This window comes from Macrobrachium nipponense, chromosome 29, assembly GCF_015104395.2.
Source record: "Macrobrachium nipponense isolate FS-2020 chromosome 29, ASM1510439v2, whole genome shotgun sequence".
NCBI lineage: Eukaryota > Metazoa > Arthropoda > Malacostraca > Decapoda > Palaemonidae > Macrobrachium > Macrobrachium nipponense.
Genome location: NC_061092.1, coordinates 35,555,395 through 35,580,343, shown reverse-complemented (window position 1 = coordinate 35,580,343; position 24,949 = coordinate 35,555,395). Strand labels below are relative to the sequence as shown.

The 24,949-nt window shown below is 46.1% G+C and overlaps 1 protein-coding gene across 2 annotated transcripts in view; it reads left to right on the top strand.

Annotated features, from left to right (window-relative positions):
- LOC135206237 (large ribosomal subunit protein mL46-like) overlaps nt 1-24,949 on the top strand; it is a 72,318-nt gene that overhangs the window by 10,302 nt on the left and 37,067 nt on the right. For both annotated transcript variants that reach the window (XM_064237612.1, XM_064237611.1), the window contains exon 2: nt 20,363-20,517. In XM_064237612.1, coding sequence (XP_064093682.1) covers nt 20,488-20,517 — 30 coding nt within the window. In that variant the 5' untranslated portion in view covers nt 20,363-20,487. The remainder of the gene's footprint in view (nt 1-20,362; nt 20,518-24,949) is intronic.

Below are 24,949 nucleotides of genomic sequence, written 5' to 3'. Positions count from 1 at the left end.
GCAACCACCGCCCCGTTACCGTGGCGCTAGCGCTAGGAACCGTTCCCAATTGGGCCAGATTTTCTCTGCCAGCCGAACCGGCAACATTGTTGGTGGTTCCCTGCTAGAATTTTCATTCTCGTTGCTGACTGATCTTGGATTTTGGTATTGTACTCGGAAACGTTAGCTTGGCATTCGCTTTGGATTGTTCTTTAAGATGTCTGACTATGGGGAAGTATGTTTTAGAGTGTGTGTAAAAGAGGGGTGTAAGGTAAGACTGCCGAAAGCTTCGGTCGACCCTCATACCGTTTGTAAGAAATGTAGGGAGAATGTGTGTACTTGGGAGAATAGATGCATTGAATGTGAGAATTTATCAGAGAAGGAATGGAAGGTCTTGATGAAATATGTTGAGAGACTGGAGAAAGATCGTGTAAGGAGATCTGTTTCTCGTAGTGAGAAGTCAAATTCTTCGAGTAAAAGGAGTGATTGTATTTCCTCTCCAGCTCCTTCTAATGTAGGAAGGGTGGTAGTTCCTTCTCCCCAGGTATCTCTGCGCCCCCCGCTGCTGTATCGGAGGAGACGAACGATACAAATATTGTGAAAGTGTTCGCTGCCCTTGCGTCCATGGGCGACCAGATACAGCGACTTACAGACAAAGTTAGTGCTTTCGATGTCAGTGAAAGTGTAGTGGAGGGGGCTCTGATCGTCTCTCTCGGGCTCCTGACCTAGACCTCTGTCAAGCTCCCAGACCCAAGGGAGAAGGCATGTCGACAGTCGAAGGGAGGCGAGAGAGGTTTTGCCACGGTCAGGCGTCCCTTCGAACAGTCCTGTTGCAAGTTCCCAGGCTGTTGCAGTTCGCCGCAGAAAAGGCGTAACTGGGAAGTGTGCGTCCTCGGAAGGTTCGACTTCCGAGCGAGAACGTAGTATGCTGTGGTGTCTCGCCCACTCAAGAGGACGGTTCAGGACGTCAACGGCTCGCGAGAGACAGGCGCAAAGACAGTGAGGCTTGGAGTAGTCCGGAGGTGTTGTCTTCCTCGGAAGACGGGGACGCAGTGCCGATCAAGAGAAAAAGGATTTTTCGTACTAGAGAGGACGCAGGACGCACTGGTGATATACGTCCGTCTCGGCAGGTATTTCCATCGGGAGAATCGCCTCCATCTTCTTATGTATCCTCCCCTCGTATTTCTGTCGGGTAGGAGTACAGGATCGCTCTCCTTTAGGTCGCAGTCCAGCTCGTAATCCTCATCCTTCGTCGTCTACCATGCAGGAGGATAGTACGAAGCATTTCTTACGGGAAATGCAGTCCAAGTGGCAGTGCTGGTGAAGTCTTGGGATGCTACTGAACAACCTTCTTCGAGGCGTAAGGACGATTCCTTCCCATTAAGTCTTCTAAAAGGTGAAGACAAGGACGCATTCGCCGAGGACGCAGGGCGAACTGGCGCTAGGAGGAAGGTAGTTTCGAAGAAGCAGGACGCAAACGGCAGGACGCGGGACCAATGGTGGACGCAGGACGCAGGCGACAGGAAGCAGGCGTTTCTAAGATGGCGGCGAGGACGCAGGACGCAAGCGGCAGGACATCGAGAGGCGGCAGGACGCAGACGCATCGGTAGCCGCAGGACGCAGGCGGCAAGACATCGAGAGGCGGCAGGACGCCGATGCCTCGCTAGCCGCAGGACGCAGGCGGCAGGACGCTAGTCCGTCAACGAAGCGTCAATACGACGACGACTTGCAAGATTTTCTTCAGCAGAAGAAGAGTTGGGAAGTAATTGAAGAAAAGAATACAGAACCTTCTTCAGATTATAAGGTTCTGACTTCACGTCTTATTGCTGTTTTTGATGAATTTAAACCGACAGCTCCGTTATCCCCCTTATCACAGTTTTCGAAGACTAGGACTCCAAAGAAGTCCTCCTTCCTGAAAATGACGATGTCAATTTCGGCGAAGAAGGCCCTTCAACGGGTGAATGACTGGATGAAGGACAAGAAAGAAGCGGGAAAATACTCGTTTGTTTTTCCTCCAGCTAAGTTAGCTTCTAAATCAGGAGTATGGTACGCTACTGGAGGAAAGTCTAGGCCTGGGAGTACCTGCCCTCCTCCCAGGGGGATTCTCCAGTATAGTGGGACAGCTCACGCAGACAGGCGTTACAGTCGGCCAAGGTCTGGTGGACGTCTTCGGAATTTGACCATCTATTTAAAGGGATTTTTAGGACTTTCGAAGTCTTTAATTTTCTTGGATTGGTCTTTGGAGCGCTAGCGAATTCCATAGGAGAAGAGGATTCGCAGGACTTAGAAACAGCTAAGAGCATTATGTCCTGCATGGATAAGGCTCTTAGAGACGGAACGAATGAGCTGGCTTCGTTATTCACAGCAGGAGTGCTTAAGAAGAGAATCGATGTTGTGTTCGTTCGCCCTCAAAAGGAGTTTCTAACTCTCAGAAATCGGAGTTACTGTTCTCTCCCCTTTCGAAACAGCTGTTTCCTTCAGAGGTGATTAGGGATATAGCTCTATCCTTTCGCAGAAAGCCACTCAAGATCTCTTTCGTCTTCGGTTAAGAAGTTCTTACCAACCAAGTTGGTGAAGAAGACGCCAAAGGAGACTAGACCGTCGCAAACAGCCCTTTCGAGGAAGAAGAACATTCGCTCGACCCGCCTTTATTTGGGTAAGAGAGTACCCGCGGAAAAGAGGAGCCAAGACCCCCTCTAAAGAATGAGAACTCGGTCCTCCAGACGACAGTGGGGGAGCCAGACTTCAAGGTTTTGGGAAGTTTGGCAACAAATGAAGGCAGATCCCTGGGCTGTCAAACGTAGCTCGGGAAGGATACAAGATTCTTTCGTGAAAAAGACCTCCTCTCGCAACATCTCCGAGAGCCCTCGGGGCAAATTACAACGATTTAGAGAAGAAAGCGGCTCTGTGGGAGCAAGTAGCTTCCATGCTAGAGAAAGGAGCAATAGAAACCTGTTCTGGATCACGAATCTCCGGGATTTTACAAACCGTCTGTCCTGGTTGCAAAGTCCTCGGGAGGTTGGAGGCCAGTGCTGGACGTAAGTCAACTGAATCTTTTCGTAGAAAAGACCAAGTTCACTATGGAGACGAACGATTCAGTACTGGCAGCGGTACGTCCAGGGGACTGGATGGCGACTCTGGACTTACAAGACGCATACTTTCATATTCCGATTCATCCAGGAAGCAGGAGTATTTAAGGTTTGTGATTCAGGACAGGGTCTTTCAGTTCAAGGCCCTATGCTTCGGCCTTTGCACAGCCCCTCAAGTATTCACGAGGATGATGTCCAATGTGGCGAGATGGCTACATTTAAGAGGGATCAGAGTGTCTTTGTATCTGGACGACTGGTTGATAAGATCCCAGTCGAGAAGTCAATGTCTGGAGGACGTAAGTCAAACATTGGACTTAGCAAAAGACCTAGGTCTGGTAGTGAATATGGGGAAGTCCCATTTGGAGCCCCAACAACAGATAGTTTATTTGGGGATTCAGATATCGGCAGTGACTTTTCGGGCTTTTCCGTCCCCCGAAAGGCAAGCCCAATGCAGTCAGAAGGTGCAGGATTTTCTAAAGAAAGACCGATGCTCTGCAAGAGAGTGGATGAGTCTACTGGGCACACACTCTTCAATAGAGAGGTTCATTTCTTTAGGAAGACTGCATATGAGACCTCTTCGTTTTTCCTGAAGGATTCATGGCCAAGAAAATCGCAACGGATTCCTTCCAGTTTCTAATTCCGACCGAGTAAAGGAGGAATTAAAGTGGTGGCTAACTTCAGGCAGGTTAGCAAGAGGGATGTCGCTTCAGCAGAAGAACCCAGACCTCTCTTGTTTTCCGACGACGTCGGATGCGGGTTGGGGAGCGACATTAGGCCCTCAAGAAGGTGTCGGGACTTTGGAAACAAGGACGAAACAAAGTGGCACAAATAAACAGGAAGGAACTGTTGGCAATTTTCTTGGCTTTGAAGCACTTCAGAGAGTTGATTCGAAACAAGACAGTGCAAGGTCAACTCGGACAACACCACGGCTCTGGCATATATTCGGAAGCAAGGGGGAACTCATTCTTTTCCCCTTTACAATCTGGCAGAAAAAATTCTGCTTTGGGCAGAAGAGGAAAAGGTCGTGATACTCACCAGGTTTTATACAAGGAGAGAAGAACGTGAGTGCGGACCTGTTGAGCAGGAGAGAGCAACTTCTCCGAGGAGAAGGCGTGCAACTTCTCTCGAGGAGTGGACGGTTGCCATGAGGTTTGCACCTGTGGAAGTTGTGGGGCCGTCCGGTAGTGGATCTGTTTGCGACAGCCAGAACAAAGCAAAGGAACGAGGATGACCTTAATAGCCCCGTTTTGGCCGGCCCAAAGTTGGTTCACAGAGGTACTGGAATGGACGGTAGATACGCCAAGGACGCTTCCTCTAAGAGTAGATTTACTACAAACAACCCCACTTCGACAGTTTCACAAGAATAACCTCGCTCTGGTCTGACTGCGTTCAGACTATCGAACGTCTGGTCAGAGCGAGGGATATTCTAGAGAGGTGGCCAGTGCAGTGGCTAGAGCCAGAAGAACCTCCACAATCACGGTGTATCAGTCGAAGTGGGACAATTTCCGGAAGTGGTGTAAAAACAGGAAAGTGTCTTCATCCAGTACCTCTGTGACCCAAATCGCAGATTTCCTTCTTTACTTGAGGAAGGATTTACACTTGTCGTTTCGACAATTAAAGGTTATAAGAGTATGCTAGCCTCAGTGTTTAGACACAGGGATCTAGACATCTCGAATAACTTAGATCTGAGAGATCTGATTAGGTCGTTTGGGACGAAGAAACAATCAGAAGGCAGGCCACCTGCGTGGAACCTGGATGTGGTCTTGAAGTATTTAACTTCTAGCAAATTCGACCGTTAGAGGAATCCTCTCTGAGAGATCTTGCTAAGAAGACTATCTTTTTAGTAGCATTAGCAACTGCTAAAAGAGTTAGTGAGCTTCAGGCCATATCGAAGAAGGTGGGATGGAGACACGGCAATGCAGTGTGTTCATTCCAAGAAGGTTTCTTGGCCAAGAAATGAGGATCCAGCTAATCCTTGGCCAAGATCCTTTGAAGTTTTGGGTCTAGCTGAATTGGTCGGTAACGAGCAAGAAAGAGTTCTCTGCCCAGTGAGAGCGTTGAGATGTTATATAGAAGAACAAGAGTTATCAGAGGGAGGTCTGATGCTCTGTGGTGTTCAGTAAAGACCCCACTAGACCCATGACGAAGAACGCTCTAGCCTTCTTCATGAGAGAGTTTAATTAAAGAGGCTCATATGTTGTGTGAAGAGCAGAGCTTTGGTATTTTAAAAGTGAAGGCTCATGAAGTCAGGGCAGTGGCGACTTCATTAGCGTTTAAAAAGAATTTAGTCCCTCAAGGAAATTATGAATCACATATTGGAGAACTAATTCAATATTTGCGTCTCATTATCTTAGGGACGTTCAGACAACCTTCGATAATTGTCAGACGCTAGGTCCATACGTGTCCTCAGGGTACAGTATTGGGCAAAGGAGTTACTACCCATAACCTTCTTGTAAGCTAGTTGTTTTTATTAGGTGATGGTGTTTGTGTTTCTTGGTCGTCTGAGAAAAGGGTGCGGTACTTTTCTCAGTCGTGTAGTATTATCTGGTGATGGTGTGTGTGTAGTTCAGGTAAATGATTTGTTACTAGCTTGAATGCCGTGGCATAAGAGGGCTGTAAGGATCTGTCAAAAACACATTGGTCACGTCCAGTTTGTCAGTTCCAGTCTTAGCTTCTTCAACATACAGGACACTTCCTTGTTGAGAGCTACTAAGGTTTAAGCAGGCTTAGAGGCAGGACCTATGAAGTCAGCTACCTTAGCAGGTAAGGAACCTGGAGTTTTAAATTTTAATATTTTAATAATATTTTTATACTCTAAGAATGTTGCTGTCCTTGACCCACCTCCAAATGTGTCAATCAGCTATATATATACCTGCCAGGTAAGTGTCATACATTAAAATGAAGTTTTTATGATAAAAACAAAGTTTAATGTATACTTACTGGCAGGTATATAATTTAATTTCCCACCCGCCTCCCCTCAGGGGACAAGGTTCAGAGAAAAATCTGGCCCAATTGGGAACGGTTCCTAGCGCTAGCGCCACGGTAACGGGCGGTGGTTGCCTGAACTACTAATAGGTTACTAGCGATTGCCGCGAGTTTGAAAATTTCTGCCAGGTGGAACAGAAATATAGCTATATATATACCTGCCAGGTAAGTATACATTAAACTTTGTTTTATCATAAAAACTTCATTTGTTCATGAAACTTACCTGTCAGATATATATATAGCTGTATTTTCTGAAGTCCGACAGAATTTTAAAAACTTCCGACACACGCAGTGGTCGGCCAGGTGGTTAGTACCCATTCCCGCCGCTGGGAGGCGGGTATCAGGAACCATTCCCAGTTTTCTATTCATAATCTTTTTCTGTCGCCGGTGCTGAAAACACCTGTTTTCAGTACCTCCGTCTTAGGATTTTGGAAACTTCATTGCCGCTAAGTATCCTAATTGTCTTTTGATTTATTTACTTGGATTTGTGGCTAGGCATACGCTATCTTAAATTGATTTGAATTTGATTCATTTTTGCTTAAAATATCTGAATCTAGTTAGGCTAGTTTCAGACGGGATTGTCTGCAAAGAGAGGGTGTGGCTACCGAAAGCTTCGGTAGATCCGCACTTGGTATGTACGAGGGGTATGGGTCTTCCTTCTTTGTTGAGCTTTGTCATGTAAGGAGTGTGAGACTTTGTCTATTCCGTAAGGAAGACGTATGATTCGTATGTACGCAATTAATCAGTAACAAAGTCAGGGTAGTGAACCTGCTAACCTTCCTGTAGACTTTTTTATTACAGCCTAACCCTGTAGTATGGCCTACGGGCTATGAATATGTCTACGAGAGGTGCTCGCTCTTCTTCATTGCTGTGAAGTGATACTTCTGTAATTGTTACTCTAACCCTGCAGTATTGCCTTCGGGCCCTAAGCAGTGTCTGTAGAGGAATTGCCCTTTCTCTTATACTCTTTCGATTCGTAACTTAGAATCGAAAGTGCTTGCTTTAGAGAGTAAAAGTGAAGTGCAGAAGTGCAGTGATACCCCTTGTGTAGTGGAGGGTGCGTCAGATCGGACCTCGTTTCGCCTCTAGGCCTGGACCTCTGCTTGACTCCCAGGACCATGGGGAGGGAGCATGTCGAAAGCCGAAGGAGGGTTACAAGGAACCCCCACCGATCTGGCGTGCCTTCGGCAGTTACTGATGAAAATCCCCAGACTGCCAAAGTGCGTGCGTGTGCACGAATCCTGAAAGTTTGCTTCTCGTCCTCCGAAGCGTCCTCTCCGTGCAGGGGTTGGAGCTTTCGGAAGGACTCGCGCCCTCTAAATAGAAGCTTTATAGAAGAGGACGCTTCCACGTCCTCTCTCTCTCGCGTTTAGCGTTTCAGTGAGAAGTACGAAGGCGAACGTCGCCTGAACTCGTGTCCGTCTTTCCACCGAGAAATACGTAAAAGAAGTCATAGTAGCAGGAAGCTTTTGAGAGCGGACGCCTGGACGCTCGGATGGACTCCAGGCGCGCGCGAGTGCACGCCCAAGCGCGCTCCGTGCGCGCCAGTGGCGCCGAGCGCGCTCCAGTGGACGCCGAGCGTCCAGGACGCAACGAGCGCACCAGCGCACGCCAGGTGTGTCGCCTGGCTGAACGTTTCTGTTGAACTCTTCAAGCTCTTGTTTCAGATTTGGGCCTACAAAGAATTTTTACCTCTACCTTCGGTGATACCTTCTACCTCACCTGCAAAGAATGTGAAGTAGGCAGTGCTTCGGAGGAAGCTTAAAGTGAACAGACTTCTTCTTCTTCGAAACCCAGCAAGACATCGGGTTTCGTGAATTCAAGAGGTCTCTGTCAATTAATATTGCTTTTCGCATATGTGGATGGAGTTAAGGAAGATCTCGTTTGCTCTACCGCAACCTTTGCCATTCTGCCAATAAATTTTAAGCTTTAGCAGGCATTAGTTGTGATACGGGAGAGGAAGCTGGTTGGAGAGTTTCTTCCTCTTCCCAGGATAATTTTTCCAAGCTTTTACCCCATCTGAAAGGGTTTTTTCAGATGATAGATTTTGTTAGTTTCTAGTCGGGACTACGCTGCCCGAATTGAACATCGTCGTCCTACTTGCCGTAAGCCCAGTCTCTTAACAGGATTCTGCTGTTCCTCGTTTGAGACGGGAATCGGGAAAATTAAATGCTCGACTCCCTGGATTACGTTTTGTCAATTCAGTGACTTTCCCCCATTGACAATATACTTTCGTTTTGTCAAGTAAGTGGGTATCCCCTCTTTGACAAAATATCTCTTTGTCCCGTAAATGGGTTAGTTCTCATGACAAACATCTCATTAACTTGATATTGCGTAAGCGAATAAGCTCTTATTGACAAGATTCGGAAGAGCTCTCATTCGTCATTCGCAGACTCGTACAAGAAAATAGACTTGTAGACTACGTCAATGAACGCTTATGTCCAATAACATAAGAAGCTTGAGCTGACTGCTTCGACTGCTTCGATTCTCTTAAGTTTTGTTCATGAAACTTGCCTGTCAGATATGTATGTAGCTGTATTTCCGAATTCAGCTATATATATGTCTGCCAGGTAAGTAGGAACAAACTTTATTGTGATATAATTTCATTTTTGTTCATGAAACTTACCTGTCAGATATATATATAGCTGTATTCTCTGAAGTCCGACAGAATTTCTAAAAACTTACGACACACGTAGTGGGAGTAGGGTGGTTTAGTACCCATTCCCGCCGCTGGGAGGCGGGTATCAGGAACCATTCCCATTTTCTATCAGATTTCTTCTGTCGCCGGTGTTGTCAAACATCTGTTTACAGCACCTCCGCCTCAGGATTTGGAAAACTTTATTTGCTTGAGTATCCTCTTGACTTTTTGGTTATTTGTTATTGGATCGATAGCTTGGCATACGTGACTTTGGATTGTTTTTTGATTTTGGCTTGGTTTTTTCCTTAAATATGTCAGGTTCTAGTTCGGCTAGTGCCAGAGTGTGTATGAAAGACGAATGCAAGGTGAGGTTACCAAAAGCTTTGGTGGATCCTCACACAGTGTGTAAAGGTTGTAGGGGGCAAGTGTGTAGGTATGATCTTCGCTGCACGGAGTGTGAAAGTTTGAATGATGCTCAATGGAAGACTTATGAATCCTATGTAAATAAATTAGAGCGTGATAGGATCAGGAGGTCTTCCTCCAGGAGTAAATCGGGTAGTAGGACAGGGTAATAATGTAACCCCTTCTAACCCTTCTTTAGATTTTGTGACTCCTAACCCCGTAGTGTTGCCTTCGGGCCCTCAAGTGGTGTCGGCGGAGGGTAATGCCCTTTCGCTTATTTTAGATTCTTTGAAACTCTGGAATCTAAGGTTCTAGCCCTTGAAAACGGGAAAGAGTGCTAAGTGTAGTGATAGTGCCCCCCCAGTGAAGTGGAGGGGGCGTCAGATCGGCCCTATAGCGCCTCTAGGCTGGGACCTCTGCCGGACTCCCAGGACTCAGGGAGAGGGCATGTCGAAGGCCGAAGGAGGGTTACGGGGATCCCCCACCGATCTGACGTCCCTTCAGCAGTACCTGTTGACGCTTCCCAGGCTGCTAAGGAGCGTGCTCGAGCACGTGTCCTAAAGGATTGTTTCTCGTCTTCCGACGCGTCCTCCCCGCGCAAATGGGTGGGAATCTCGTTCGGTATTCGCGACCGTTGAAGAGGACGTTTCAAGATCAGACGCTTCACGTCATGCTTTGTCGGATTGGCATTCTTCTCCGGAAAGCGTGTCCTTTCCGCCCCAGAAGAAGGCTAAGTCGTCTTCCGATGAAGACGTCTTTGAGCGTCCCTGTCGCTCCTAGAGCTAATGGCTGTATTCCTGGGGAGAAGGAAGAAGGCGTCCCCTCGGCCCCTCACCTTCTCGCAGGCATGGCTCTTCTCGTGTAGATCCTTCGCAGACGGAGGTGATCCTTGCTATGCAGCGACAACTGGACGGGCCGTAAGAAGGATGATAGACTTCCGATCAAGAGATCAAGACAGTCTTATCCAACTGCTCGTCTTTCGTCCCCGTTTCAGGGTATTTCGGCGTCTAGACTTCGTTCTCCCCAGCGTTTGTCTAGAGATGGAAGTAAACGTCAGGAGAGAGAGAGGTTTCACCAGGCTGCCCTCTCTTCTCGACGTGAGGACGCTCGGCGTTCCGACATCGACGTTTCTGTTGAAGAAGCTTTAGTTTCTGAAGGACGGAATTTGGAACGCACCGCTCCGCTTCGTCATGCTTGTGTTGACGTGCATCGGGACGCTCGTCAAGTGTCAGTTCCTGTATCTTCGCGGGACGATCGTAGAGACGCTTCGAGGGACGCTAGGAGGGACGCTCCGCTCTTAGCTTCTGTGGACGCTTCGTTGGACGCTCACTTGGACGCTGATTTGGACGCTTCACTGGACGCTCGGAGGGACGCTAGGTTTGACGCTCCGATGGACGCTAATAGACATCGTCGTAAGAGCGTCTTGGACGCGAGTACGGAAGTTCGCTCTCGATCGGACGTTATTCCCGAGTCTTTAGATGACGCTACACGTCTTCCTTCTACTTCGCGGTCTACGCAAGTTGTGATTGCTGCTCCTGTATCGGCTAACGATTCTGTTAAGGATACGTTACCCTCTTCTTCTCGTCACCGGTCTGATAGGAGACTTGGAGTGAAAGGTCTCTTCTCTCTTCGGAGTTTAACTCGGGTAAGGAAGAAGGGGAATTGAGCTGTTCTCGGAGGAGATGGATTGAAGAACAACCCTCGTCGTTGTCTTCTTCAGACTATCAAGTTTTGGCTCGGCTGCTCCGTGATTCTTTTGGAGATACCTTCCTTCCTGCTGCTCCGCCTTCTCCTCCTTCGCAGTTTTCGTCGTCGAAAGCTAAGAAGACACCAGGGTTTGTTAAGATGAAAACGTCTTTGTCTACCAAGAGGGCTTTCCGGAAAGTTAACACTTGGATGGAGACTAGGAAGGCTAAAGGAAGCACCACTTTCGCCCTGCCTCCGTCTAGGCTTAGCGGTAAGGCAGGGATGTGGTATGAAACCGGTGAGGAGTTAGGTTTGAAGGTTCCGAACGTCGCACAGGGAGATTTCGCCAGCGTTGTAGATGCTTCAAGAAGAGCTCTGTTAGCCTCAGCGAAGGTGTCGTGGACTACGTCAGAGATGGATCATCTGTTGAAGGGTCTTTTTAGATCCTTAGAAGTATTTAACTTCTTAGACTGGTGTCTCGGAGTACTAGACAATCAGTCGCGTAAGCCAGATTCGATCAGCTTGGGGGAGCTGTCCAGTATTTTGTCATGCATGGACAAGGCCGTCAGGGATGGCTCAGAGGAATTAGCATCTCATTTTTCAGCAGGAGTGTTGAAAAAGAGATCGCTGTATTGTAATTTTGCGGCTAAGTCTGTCTCTCCCGCACAGAAGACAGAACTTTGTATGCGCCGTTCTCGAGTCATCTCTCCCCAGGCTTTGGTGAAGGATCTGGCAGTAAGTCTGCAGGAGAAAGCTACTCAAGACCTTTTGACGCAGTCGTCGAGACGTCCTGCTGTCCCGTCCACGTCTTCAGGACTTCAGTCTTTTAAGAAGCAGAAGCCCTTTCGTGGAGGATCTTCAGCTAGATCTGTACCCCGAGGAAGAGGTCTTCCTAGAGGTAGAGCCCGGCTAAGTCCAGGGCAAGAGAAGTGAGAATGCGTGCCTTCAGTCACGGTAGGAGCCAGGCTGCAGTTGTTTGGAGGAGCCTGGAGAGAAAGAGAGGGCGCACACTGGTCTCTCAACATCATAGAGAAGGGGTACAAGATTCCGTTCGTAAAACCTCCCCCTCTGACTTCCACTCCCAGGGACTTGTCCCCGTCGTATCCTCAAGAGAAGCAAAGGATTCTTTTCGATCTGCTCGAGCAGATGCTCGAGAAACGAGCAGTGGAACAGGTCTTAGACCTGGCTACGCCAGGATTTTTTTACAAAGCAGATTTGTTTCTTGTTCCGAAACACTCGGAGGGTGGCGGCCAGTCTTGGACGTAAGTCGTCTGAACCTCTCTATAGAAAAGCAAAAGTTCAAGATGGAGAACACCTCAGTCAGTTCTGGGGGCCTTAAGACCGGGGATTGGATGGTATCACTCGATCTTCAGGACGCATACTTTCACGTCCCGATACACCCCCAGTCTATGAAGTACCCTTCGGTTTCGTCCTGAAACGGAAAGGTGGGTTTCAGTTTCAAGGGCTCTTTGTTTCGGTCTGAGTACGGCCCCATTCGTGTTCACCATCTTAATGAAGAATGTGGCGAGGTGGCTCCATCTTTCCAACATCAGGATCTCACTCTACCTGGACGACTGGCTCATACGAGCTTCTTCGCAGACCCGGTTGCCTGAATGACCTGAAAACGACTCTGGCTTTAGCTGCGTCCCTGGGACTTCTGGTGAACTTTCGAAAAGTCACCCATCTGAAACCCCAACACAGTCCATCCGTGGTATCCTGGGGATTCAGATGGATTCAGTGGATTTCGGGCTTTTCCGTCCCAGGAACGTCAGCAACAAGGCATAGAGAAAGTGTCAGCCTTTCTAGGGAAAGATTCATGCTCGGTGAGGGAAGGTGAGTCTGCTGGGGACCATTTCCTCGCTGGAGAAGTTTGTTTCCCTGGGGACTACATCTCCGACCTCTTCAGTTCTTCCTGTCGGACAATTGGGACAGAGAAGGACAACTTTTCGATATGATCCTAACCATCTCAGAAGAGGTGAAGAGCCATCTAAGATGGTGGCTCGATCCGTTAAAGCTCTCAGAGGGCATATCCCTCAAGCTTCGGAACCCCGACCTAGTGTTGTTCTCCGACGCGTCATCCACGGGGTGGGGAGCAACAACATAGGGGGGGAGAAGTGTCAGGCACCTGGAGAGGGGAACAGGTGGCCTGGCACATCAACTTCAAGGAGCTGGCAGCGATTCTCTTTGCGCTCCAGTTCTTTCAGGACAAAGTCTCCCGTCGAGTGGTTCAAGTCAACTCGGACAATACCACAGCCCTGGCATACTTGAGGAAGCAAGAGGCACTCACTCTCGCTCCCTGTTCGCTCTAGCGAAGGAAATTCTGATTTGGGCGAAAGCAAGAGAGATCACGATCTTGACAAGGTTCATTGCCGGAGTCGAGAACGTCAGGGCGGATCTCCTCAGTCGACAAGGTCAGTTTTGCTGCCGACAGAGTGGACCCTCAATCAAGACGTATGCCAGGAGCTGTGGAGTCCTTTGGGGACGCCCCTTGGTGGACGTTTTTGCAACCGCAAGGACGACGAGACTCCCTCTTTACTGCTCCCCAGTTCTCGATCCGGGGGCAGTAGCAGTAGACGCCCTGTTATGGGATTGGACGGGCCTAGACCTCTACGCATTTCCCCCTTCAAAGATTCTGGGGGAAGTAATGAGAAAGTTCACAGCTTCGGAGGGGACGAGGTTGACGTTAATCGCCCCCTTTTGGCCTGCAGCGATTATGGTTCACAGAGGTGATGTCCTACCTGGTGGATTTTCCGAGATCTCTCCCGTTAAAGAGAGAATCTACTCAAACAGCCCCACTTCGAGAGGTACCACAAAACCTCTCCGCTCTGAGTCTGACTGCGTTCAGGACTATCCAGAAGTTGGCCAGAGCGAGAGGTTTTTTCGAAACCTGTGGCTAAAGCTATCGCCACCGCGAGAAGACCTTCATCAATCGCGGTTTTTACCAGTCGAAGTGGCAGCTTTTAGGAGCTGGTGTAGGAAGAAAGGAGTTTCCTCTACCACGACCTCTGTGAGCCAGATCGCCGACTTCCTTCTTTATCTCAGACGAGATTTAAAGCTCGCAGTGTCTACCATTAAAGGCTACAGAAGTGTCTTGTCTGTAGTTTTTCGACATAGAGGTCTTGGACCTTGATAATAATAAAGACCTTCATGATCTACTGAAATCGTTTGAGACCACCAAGGTACCGATGGCTAAGTTGCCTTCGTGGAATCTGGACGTGGTTCTCAAGTTTTTAACGTCAAGCCGCTTCGAACCTATTTACTCTGCCTCTTTGCGAGACTTGACGAAGAAGACTGTATTCCTAACTGCTCTGGCGACGGCGAAGAGGGTTAGCGAGATACAGGCGATTAGTAAACACGTCGGCTTCAAAGGGCATAATGCAATCTGCTCTTTGAGTATGTCAATTCTGGCTAAGAATGAGAACCCTTCAACCCTTGGCCTAGGACGTTCGAAATAAAAGGTATGGCAGAAATCATTGGTCAAGAGCCAGAAAGAGTCCTGTGTCCTGTTAGGGCTCTTAAAGAATATCTTCGTAGGACCAAGGAGTGTAGAGGTTCTGCGGAGAATTTATGGTGTTCAGTTAAGAGGCCTAATATGCCCATGTCTAAGAATGCATTGGCATTCTTTTTGAGGAACACCATTAAGGAGGCACACGCTTTTTGTCAAGATAGTGACTTTAAGCTTTTAAAAGTTAACGCTCATGAAGTAAGGGCTATTTCGACGTCTATAGCGTTTCAGAAAAATATGGCTCTCAAAGATATTTTAAGTGCTACTTTTTGGAGAAGTAACTCGGTGTTCGCCTCGCACTATTTACGGGAGGTCAGAACGACATATGAGAACTGTTCCTCTCGTGGGACCATACGTCGCCGCAGACACTATCTTGGGGGCAGGAGGTAGCACTCATCCTTTCCCATAGAAAAGGGTAGGTGAGTTTTTAATGTTCGCAATGTTTATGGTTGTAGGGTCGGCCGCCGAGGCGGTCTTCCCTTCCTTTAGCCTTTGGTATATGGGAGTATTTGTTTAGGCTAACTTAGGTGGTGGTTTTGCCTCGTTGTCCTCTTGAGTATGGTCATGGTCTAGCCACATTGTGGTCTCGTCCCCGTTGGCAGATCATCTAGAGCGGCACCAAACTATACAGGTCTCTACCATTGTTGGTAACTCTAGTGAAGCAGATGCAGGCTTGGGTGACAGTAATCACGAAGTCAGCTATGCTAACAGGTAAGGAACCAAGATGTCAATCATCTACATATATATGTTTCCTAAATCCTTTCTGTCTCTCCCACCGCCAAAGGTGGGATTCAGCTATATATATATCTGACAGGTAAGTTTCATGAACAAAATGATATTGTTAAGATACAATAAAGTTTGTTCATACTTACCTGGCAGATATATATATTTTAAGTACCCACCCACCTCCCCTCAGGAGACAGTGGAGATAGAAATCTGATAGAAAATGGGAATGGTTCCTGATACCCGCCTCCAGCGGCGGGAATGGGTACTAACCCACCCTACTCCCACTACGTGTGTCGTAAGTTTTTAGAAATTCTGTCGGACTTCAGAGAATACAGCTATATATATATCTGCCAGGTAAGTATGAACAAACTTTATTGTATCTTAACAATATCATTTTTGCCTTGCGTTATTTTACTTCTGGTTGGTTCAAGTCATATACGCTTGCTGTAGTTACCTCTTCGGATGGCACCGAGAGGTCTGTTGTCTATTTTAAGGGACATTTAATCGTTTACTCCCTGCAGCCTAACAGGAGTTTCCGATTTATCTTTTACCGTTGTATGGTAGTGTTCTGACGACACAAACGCATCTATATATTTAGCGTTTTCTGTTTCGCTTAAATATACCAGCTTGAGAGTCTTTCTGCTCAAAAAAGAGAACGGACCTATTTCTTCGTAGAATAGGGTAGCTGGCAACCCAGACATAAAGTTAAGAGACGACGTTCGTAAGCTGCTTGCTGCTGCTGTCACGCTGTCTGTCCTCCAGTCCAACCGAGCCAGTATTCAGTGACAGATTGTGCGCTGTCATGCGCGATAGTTTACGCGTCTCTCTCTCCTGCGGGATTGACTGACTAACCGTATCTCTGTGGCTGACGGTTACGTCTCTCCTGAGGGATTGACTGACTAACTGTATCTTTCCTACAATCACGGACTTTAGCCTAAGATTGAGGGGATTTCTTACGTGAATGAATAAAACGTTGCATTCGTTTTGCCTTACTATGTTCAACAGAGTTATCTCTTAATCCTTTCGGTGCTCGTTACCGCACGGTATGGAACTACGAGTCTACCGCAACATTGCACTTTTATTTGCTCTCCTGCTTAGGCAAAGCGCAGCCTTATTTAGGGAAGTAAGCATACTCGGGGGGAGGGTAATGGATGAGCTTGCTGGGGACCATTTCCTTCCTGAAGAAGTTTGTTTCCCCGAATAGACTGCAATTCAGACCACAGTTTTTTCCTACCGGGAAACTGAAATATTATTCAAGATCTAGCAATGATTCTGAACATCTCTCAGTGCGTCTATCCACCTGATGGTGATAGAAAGAAGGTGCCCGGACATCTGGATAGGGTTTTCAGATGTCCTGGATCTTAATCTGAAAGAAGTAAAAGCGATTCGGTAGTCCCTCCAGTCCTCGAAACGAGTTTTTTGGGAACCAGTGGTCCAGATCAACTCTGATATTCCACAGCTCTCTCATATCTTAAGAAGTATCTCTCTCGGTCCTTGTTCGAGTTTACGAGAAAGAGCCTATTATAACAACAGGCGTAAAATGTAACGATCCTCTACAGGTTCGTTACAGGATTGCAAAAAGTCCGTACGAATCGTCTCGATCGACGGCAGCAATTATTCACTTCCGAGTGGAATCTTTCTATAGAAGTAAGTTGAGAGTTGTGTAGACTTTAGGGACGCCCTTTCATTCTTCTCTTCGACATGTTGAGGACGAAGAGGCGGCTTCTTCTCTGCTCCTTATTCCTCGATCCGGGATCGGTACCCATTTAAACGCCATCCTATGATTTGAACGGGGATGGATGTTTAGTCTCTTTTTCCCCTTTTTCAATCGCTTAGGAAATGTAATAAGAGGATTTATGACGTCACAGGGAGCGACAATGACGCTGATCGCCCCATGTTGGCCTTCAGAATCTTGGATTCACAGAGGTCACATATTTCCTAGTTCACTTTCCAAGGACCTTTTCCGAGAGAGTCGGTCTACTCTAACTCGAAAGGTACCTATTAACCTCTCCGCTCTGAGTCTGACTACGTTCAGACTATCGAGAGGTTGACAGGAATAAGATTACCGTCTTCCTTTTCCGTCTGAAGAATGGGATAAGCTGGCAGTCACAACTATTAAAGAATATGCAAATATGTTGTTGACGGCCTTGGGCTCAGAGATTTGCGTCTGTCAAACAACAAAGCCCTTCACGATTTTTGAGTTCTGTGGAATCTCGAAACTCGCTCACCATCTACTTTTTGTCTCACCTGTTTTCTCGAGTCAGACATCGTGCGAGATCAGGCGACATATAGTAGCCCTGAGTTTCTTGTTGACGAAGTCAGTTGCGTTTATACACCCCCGATGATCGTGTAACATGAGACCAGGTTGGACTGTCAGGCATTCTTCCTTCGGGACTGAATCGCCTTTTTGCTCCTCGCTCCTTTCTCCTGGCACCAGAAGCTCGAGTCAGTTGATTCGCTGACGACGTTGGGTTGCGTTGATACACCCCAAGGTTTGCTTAGATTGAATCGCCCAGGTCATGTCCAGACACTCATTCTTCAGCGAGAATAGGTTGCCTTATGGTCTTCAGGGTACAGCCTTGCTGTCCTTGATTCGTCTGACTTGTCAACTGGTCGGTCACCTGACTTTAGTACAGACGGACTGACTGCATATCCAGATCGAAGCTTTCAATATGGAACTTAGACGTAGTCTGAAGTTCTTGATGTTAAAGCATTCGAACCTCTCCTACCTGTTAACTTTTTGCATGTGATCAGGAAGGCCCTTCTTCTAACCACCCTAGATACGACAAAGAGGGTTAGTGAAATTTTTAAGCCATCGTCACAAGTTTGGCTTTAGAGAAGACAAGGCGGTGTGCTCTCTAAGCCTTCCGTTGTGGCCTAAGAATGGAAACCCGTTTTGTCCTTGGGCCAGAAGCTTGAAGCAAGGATGGCACAAGTTAGTGGGCAGGAGCCAGAGAGAGTCCTGTGCCCTGTCGGGTCTCTCAAGTTTTATCTACATACAAAACTCAAGAAAGTCGAAGTCATTCGGGCAATCTGCAGTGTTTTCCGAAAAGACCAGACTTGCCCATATCGAAGAACACCCTGGCTTTAGTGTTAAGGAGTTCTTTCAAAAATGCTCCTTCATTGTGTTTGCACAAAGATTTTGAAATCTTTTTATCTAAATGCTACGAGGTGAGGGCGCGGCCTCGGAAGCATTTCAACAGAGCATGGCACTCAGTAACATCCTGAGTACCATGTTTTAGCGAAGCAACTCTGTGTTCACTTCACACTCCCTGCGAGATGTGAAGATGGCATATGAGATTCCTGCTTGCTCGCTAGGGCCATACGTGTCTGCAGACACAATCTTGGGGGCAAGAAGTACCACTCATCCTATCCTGTAGAAAATGGTTAGGAAGAGCTCTTAATTTAGTTGATGAGTCGCCGACAACGGCGACTTCTTAACTCTTAAGCCTTAGTTAAAACACCTTAACTTTGGCTAGGTTGGTCAGGTGGTGATATATATATATATATATATTTATTTACTTCTTAGCCCTCATGGTATGGTCAATATGGTCTAGTCACGTCGTGGTCTCGCCCCTGTTGACAGATCATCTGGAGTGCACCAGCTATATGGTCTCTCCTCGCTGGCAACTCTAGTAGCACAAAAAAAAAAAAAAGCGACTTACGTGGCAGTAACCACGAAGCCAGCTATGCTAACAGGTGGAACCAAGATGTAAATCATCTGCATGCATTTGTTTTCCTAAAATCCTTCTAGTTCTGTCCCTTCCCACCTCCAAAGGTGGGATTCAGCTATATATATATCTGACAGGTAAGTTTCATGAACAAAATGATATTGTTATGATACAATAAAGTTTGTTCATACTTACCTGGCAGAATATATAATCAAAGTACCCACCCACCTCCCCTCAGGGGACAGTGGAAATAAAAAATTATGAATAGAAAATGGGAATGGTTCCTGATACCCGCCTCCCAGCGGCGGGGAATGGGTACTAACCACCTGGCCGACCACTGCGTGTGTCGGAAGTTTTTAAAATTCTGTCGGACTTCAGAAAATACAGCTATATATATATCTGCCAGGTAAGTATGAACAAACTTTATTGTATCATAACAATATCATTTTTAATTACAGTTGGCCGAAGAAATATTACTTTAAATTCTTGTTCAGTAAGTAAAATAGCATAGGAAAATGTTAACTGCCATAGTCTACTTTACCGCAGAATGCCGGCTTAGAATTAACATAAAAAAAGTCAAAATAGTAATATAGGCTTGAATCAATGAAAAGTGCAATAAAAAAAATACAACATTTTTGTTATAAACAATTCACTATCTGTCGTGCTTGCTTGCCGGTGCTTTTGGCAGCCAGATGTACGTATAGGGTGTCCATAAAGTTCCAATACCATTACAAGTAGTTTGTTTGCTCGAAACCACAACATAGAGTAATTCAGTTTTTTGTAGAATGTTTCTACATTCAAGTTTACATTCAGAGCACTTCATTCTACAAAAAACTGCATTACTCTATGTTATATGGTTTCTGAGCAATAGATTCATGTAATGGTATACTGAGCCTTTTAGGACACCCTGTACTTTAAGACAAAAATTGTTCCCAACATGGCTTCGCTGTCAACACTCTCAACGTATTTCAAGTGCAATTTGGATTGAATTAAGAACAAAATGTGTATAATTGCAGTCAAATAAGCACTGTGGAGTTTCATTTGTGATGGCAGTAAGGATAAAACCACCGATTACAAGGTAATAATGAATTTCAGTTCAAACCATGACCCTGGGAATAAGACATCTCATACTTTCATATTGCAGACCATTGGAACTTGTTCCTTGGCCCTGGCTTCCTTCCTTGTCAGCGTGAATCCTTCAGCTGCACATCCTCTATGTTGTGACTTGATTGTGGGTTGTGGGACCTCTGTTGATAGCCTCATGCTTAGGCAGATTTCTCACTTCCTGGCCCCTAACCCCTTTAATGATGTTACTTGTTCAAAAACATTTCTTATAGAACACATCATCAAATCTTGGCATGGTATCAGTTGATGTCATCAGCATCTGATAAGATATAAATGATGACCATACATTAATCTCAGCTAACACCACACCATTTTTTTTAATATAGAATAAGTTGAATGAAGAGATTTGTATCTCTGAACATTTCTGTATTCTTTTAGAGGGATAGCTTTTAGGTGTGTGTGAAATGGGATTGTACATAGAAAAAAAAATAAATGTAAGCAGTAATTATGAATTAAAACTCAATGGAGAAGGGAATTTTTTAACATTAGCTGTAGAAGACCAGTATAATAACATTTATTTGGGCTTTGTAGTGAGTTTTTCTTTTTCTTTTTGAAGGGCAACTGAAATTCTCAAGTGTAGCTGTTGACGCAGAAACACCATCTTTGGTGTCCGAGGGACTTGGGAAATGGCAGATAGTGGGGGCTGCGTGCATAACAAGACTTCCAGTCATTTGTCCTCCTATGACTCCAATTGAGGAGGAGTATTCAAAGGTAAGAAATATTAGTACTTCTCATAATATTTATTGGACATAGAAATAAACGATATAGTCATTGGCAGAAGGTTACTAGATAAGTTTAACAATCGAGGCTATAGTAAATGCACATCAACTGTGCATCTGATGTCTAGGCCCGTCCCTCACGACGCTCCTTATCGGCTGTTGGTAAGCCAATCACGGGGCTGGAAACTCTGTCTCCCGAGAGAGTTCACATAGGATGTATGTTCCACCTCTCTTGAGGGATACATCTTTCAAAAGCATCCCTCAGGAGAGGTGGAACATGCATCCTGCCTATGTGAGCTCTCTAGAGACTGGGATTTTCCAGCCCTGTGATTGGCTTATCAACAGCCAATCAGGAGCATCACAAGGGACTGACCTAGAGATCAAATGCACAGTTGATGTGAATCTACTATAGCCTAGGTACATTATCCCAAAGGAGCCAGGGAGAGAAAAGTTCATTAGCATTGCTATCCATTTTACTCTTTCAGACCAGTATTGGCTGTGTTCGAGCATAATTTATGAATAGGGGTGCGTGCCAGTGATTGGCTAGCTCTTAAAAGGGGAAGTACATCACACTGGTTACCTCAAACACATAAGGAACAGAAAATAAAAGCACAAATGGTGCCTCCCACAGCATGTCAAATAACAATGGGGAGTGAGGCCAGTTATAACAGTATGTGAACTTGAGGCTGTAAATTCACAAAGGGTGCAATTACAGAAAGATCACACAGTAATGAAATACAGAAAACAGTTTAAGAAATAAAAGAATGGCTGCCTGCACTAAACCTTGCAACTTTACAGTACCTTAGTCGAAACTGAATCCAAGCTCCTCAAATGGTGCCTGTGGGAGATGGGACAAGCACTGGAAAAATAGTCATGTGGCAAAGCCTCGAAGGCAGAAGGAGGGGGGATGTCTATCGCAGGTGAACCACGTGGCGTCTCTAGTGGTGAGCGTATATAAGTCTAATGCTATTCTTCCTTCTGCTCCCGCCTTTATGTCCTCAGATTTAATTCAGGGCCAATTTGCCAGTCCTTATGTGACCCATGACCTGCTTGTGCTCTGATTCCAACATGGCACCAGTTAATCCTTCTCTTCTCTCAGGTGACCCATGGACCCAGGGTTACCTAGAAAGAAACAAGGTGGACAGCAGCATGTTTGCAAGAAACGGGCAAGTCATAGATTTCTCATGAGTAGTGGAGTGAGATGTATAAGGGGCGACTAATTCTGTATTTTATTAATTATGTTACCTGAGTTAGGGATGGCTAGATATATTACAATAATGTATATGCATACAATGGTGTGTACAAGTATAAACACGTGCATATACACATACTACACCTATACATGCTTGGTTGGCCATAGTAATTGTAACACCACTTATACGACAATAAAAGTAAAACTTTTGGGCACATAGCCGATGGCGCACACAGACCGATCATAGGGCTGTTTCAGCCTTACACACAACTATTGAACTGATCTTGATAAATTATATAGAAAAGGTATTTACAAAAGGGAAGGGCTAGCATATTAGATGTAAAGCTGCTGTAGCATTTCTATGAAAATGAAAGCTATGATAGAAAGGTATCATTGGATACCTAACAAAATAAGAAAAAAAATAAATGATAGCTGTAAAAGACATGTATTTGATGACCCAAACCAGTCAGTCAGTAGCCCATGGTTCATTTGAGTTGAGGGTCATTGTCAGTGAATTTCTCTCTCTCTCTCTCTCTCTCTCTCTCTCTCTTTTGTTGTTAGAATATTCTAGTTGATTTTGATTACCTACTTTTGATTAAAACAAATGACTAGATTTCAATTAACAAAAAGTATTCGGCAGATAATTCTTACGTAAGTGTTTGAAAACACTACAAGAACCATAACACCAACAGCAAAATCAAGAATAACCACAAGAACCACAAAGAAACAGCTGAATATAAGGTAGGCTTATAATCCAAACATCATAAGCTGCATAAACTGACAAAAAGACATAGGACATTACAGACCTAAGTCATTTTTTATGATCCTGATATTTCAAAATATAATGTCCTTGAGAAAGTTCTCGGCAAATTATATCCGGTATGACTTACAGGCTATCATACTGTAACTTTAAGCAGCTAAACATAGGCATACAGTATACTCTGGTTTTGTAGAGCGCAGTCACTGCTTGTCATCCCACTGAGTGTGTAAACGATTGTATGAAATTGTTTTATGGCTAATAAGATGTAGTAAAATTTCCTGAAATCAATATGAAATACCAGCTGAATTGTAGCTCTGAGAAAGTCTTTGTCTTTAAATTTAGAATGGCAAACACACTGGACAATATCAGACTGTAATTATCATTTTTACACATGCAACTTACCCGGCAGATATATACTTAGCTTATGTCTCTGACGTCCGACAGAATTCAAAACTCGCGGCACACGCTACAGGTAGGTCAGGTGATCACCCCCTTCCGCCGCTGGGTGGCGGTAATAGGAATCATTCCCGTTTTCTGACAGAATTTTTCTGTCGCCGGTGCTGACAACAACTTTGTTGGTAGCTCCTGCTTAGAATTTCTTGCTTGCTTCGCCGAGGATTATTTGGGAAGTATTTGATCTTTGGTTGTTGGCATACGCTTTGTGTTGGATTTAGTTAGTAATTATGTCCGATTTAACACCTGGAACTCTGTTTAGAGTATGTGTAAATGAGGGATGCAAGGTGAGGTTGCCTAAGGCTACTTTGGACCCTCACACTGTTTGTGTAAAATGTAGGGGTGGGGGAGGGATTGTTCGGTTAAGGATACCGTGTGATGTATGTGAGAACTTAACTGAATTACAATGAAAGAACTAACTTCGTATGTTAGAAAGTTAGAAAAAGGATAGGATTAGAAAAGCTTCAGCTAGAAGTTCAAGTAGATCCTGTTCTGCGGAACAGGATAGTATTTCTAACCCTGCAGTAGCTTCGCCATCTTCCTTTTTGGTTTCAGCTCCTTCCCCCCGCAGCGAACCCGCAGATATGTCTGCCGAGAGAGCCGCTGTGGAAGCTTCAATCCGCAATTTGCAACAGCAATTGCGAGATATAAACCAAGGTAAGGGTGAAAGTGTCTAGTGATAAGTGCAGTGTCCCCAGTGCAGTGGAGGGGGCGTCTGACCGACTACGCATCGCTCCTAGGCCTAGACCTCTTTCAGACTCCCATGCCCAGGGGAGGAGGAATGTCGAAAGCCGCAAGGGCGATGTAGAGTATCCCCAACGGTTCAGGCGTCCCTTCAGCAGGTCCTGTAGACTCGTCCCAGGCTGCTATAGAGAGCTATAGGAAAAGCCTCTTAAGGAAGTGTTTTTCCGACTCTGATTCGTCCTCTCCTAAACGAGGATGGAGCTCTTCTTCCAAATCGCGCCCTCAACAAGAGAGCCTGGAAACCTCCAGGAGAAGGCGCTCTTGACTCCAGCCCGGAGCCTTTTCCGGAGTATTCTCCTGCGCCTAAGAAGGCTATGAAGGATCCGGAATCCATCTCCAGAAGGGATTCGGTCATCTTACTAAGAGATTCCTGTTGACCTCCAGAGAACTGCTCTCTCTTTTAGTAGGCTCGCTTTCGACTAGTAGGCGCAAGGAGCCTTCTCGCAGGAAGGACGCCTCTCTTCCAGTCAAGAGGTCGGTTAGGAAGGAGGAGTATAATAGGCGATCTTCTCCAGTAAGACCTATTCGCCTCCTAGAGTAGACGACTCCTTTGAAACTTCGTCGAGACAGGGAAGATGGTATTCTCCTCGTAGAAGCTCGGAAGCTAGGAGTCATAGCGCAAAGCGGCAAGAAGTAGGCGCTAGATCCTCTCCTTGTAGGAGTAGGGAAAAAGTCTCCTTGCGAGAAGACGATCGGTTTCGTATTCTGTCGAACGATCTCCGAGGAGTAGGATCTCCTCTGCAAGTGGTAGAAAGAATGAGAGCGCTCTGCTAAGAGAGATAGAAGCGAGAAAGGAAAGGCTCTCCTTCTAAGGATGATTTTTCTAGAAGGCGCCAACGTTTGATAGGATGCCTGGATGATCGAGTCTCGTGTTAAGTTACTCGAGACCTTATGATAGGCTTTTTCTTTCTTCAAGGAGTCAAGCGCCTCTCCTAGCAGTTTCCAAGATTCTACGAAGAACCTAAACAGGGGTTCGCGCCCTACTCCTGGAAGAGTATCTAGAGCGGACGCTTACCGTTCTCCTAGCAGGCGTCGAGAGCCTGAAAGGAGCCTAATCGAGGATCTGCGCCCTACTCCTGTAAGACGATCAAGAGTAGGCGCAACAAGCGCTTCGCCTCAAAGGCAGCAAGAGCCTAAAAAGAGCCTTTCCAGGGATTTGCGCCCTAATCCTGGTAGATCAGGAGTAGGCTCTGACGCCTCTCCTCGCTAAGATTCAGGAGCCTGAAAGGAGCCTTTTGTCAGGCGCGCTCCCTACTCCTAAGAGTCACAGAAGAG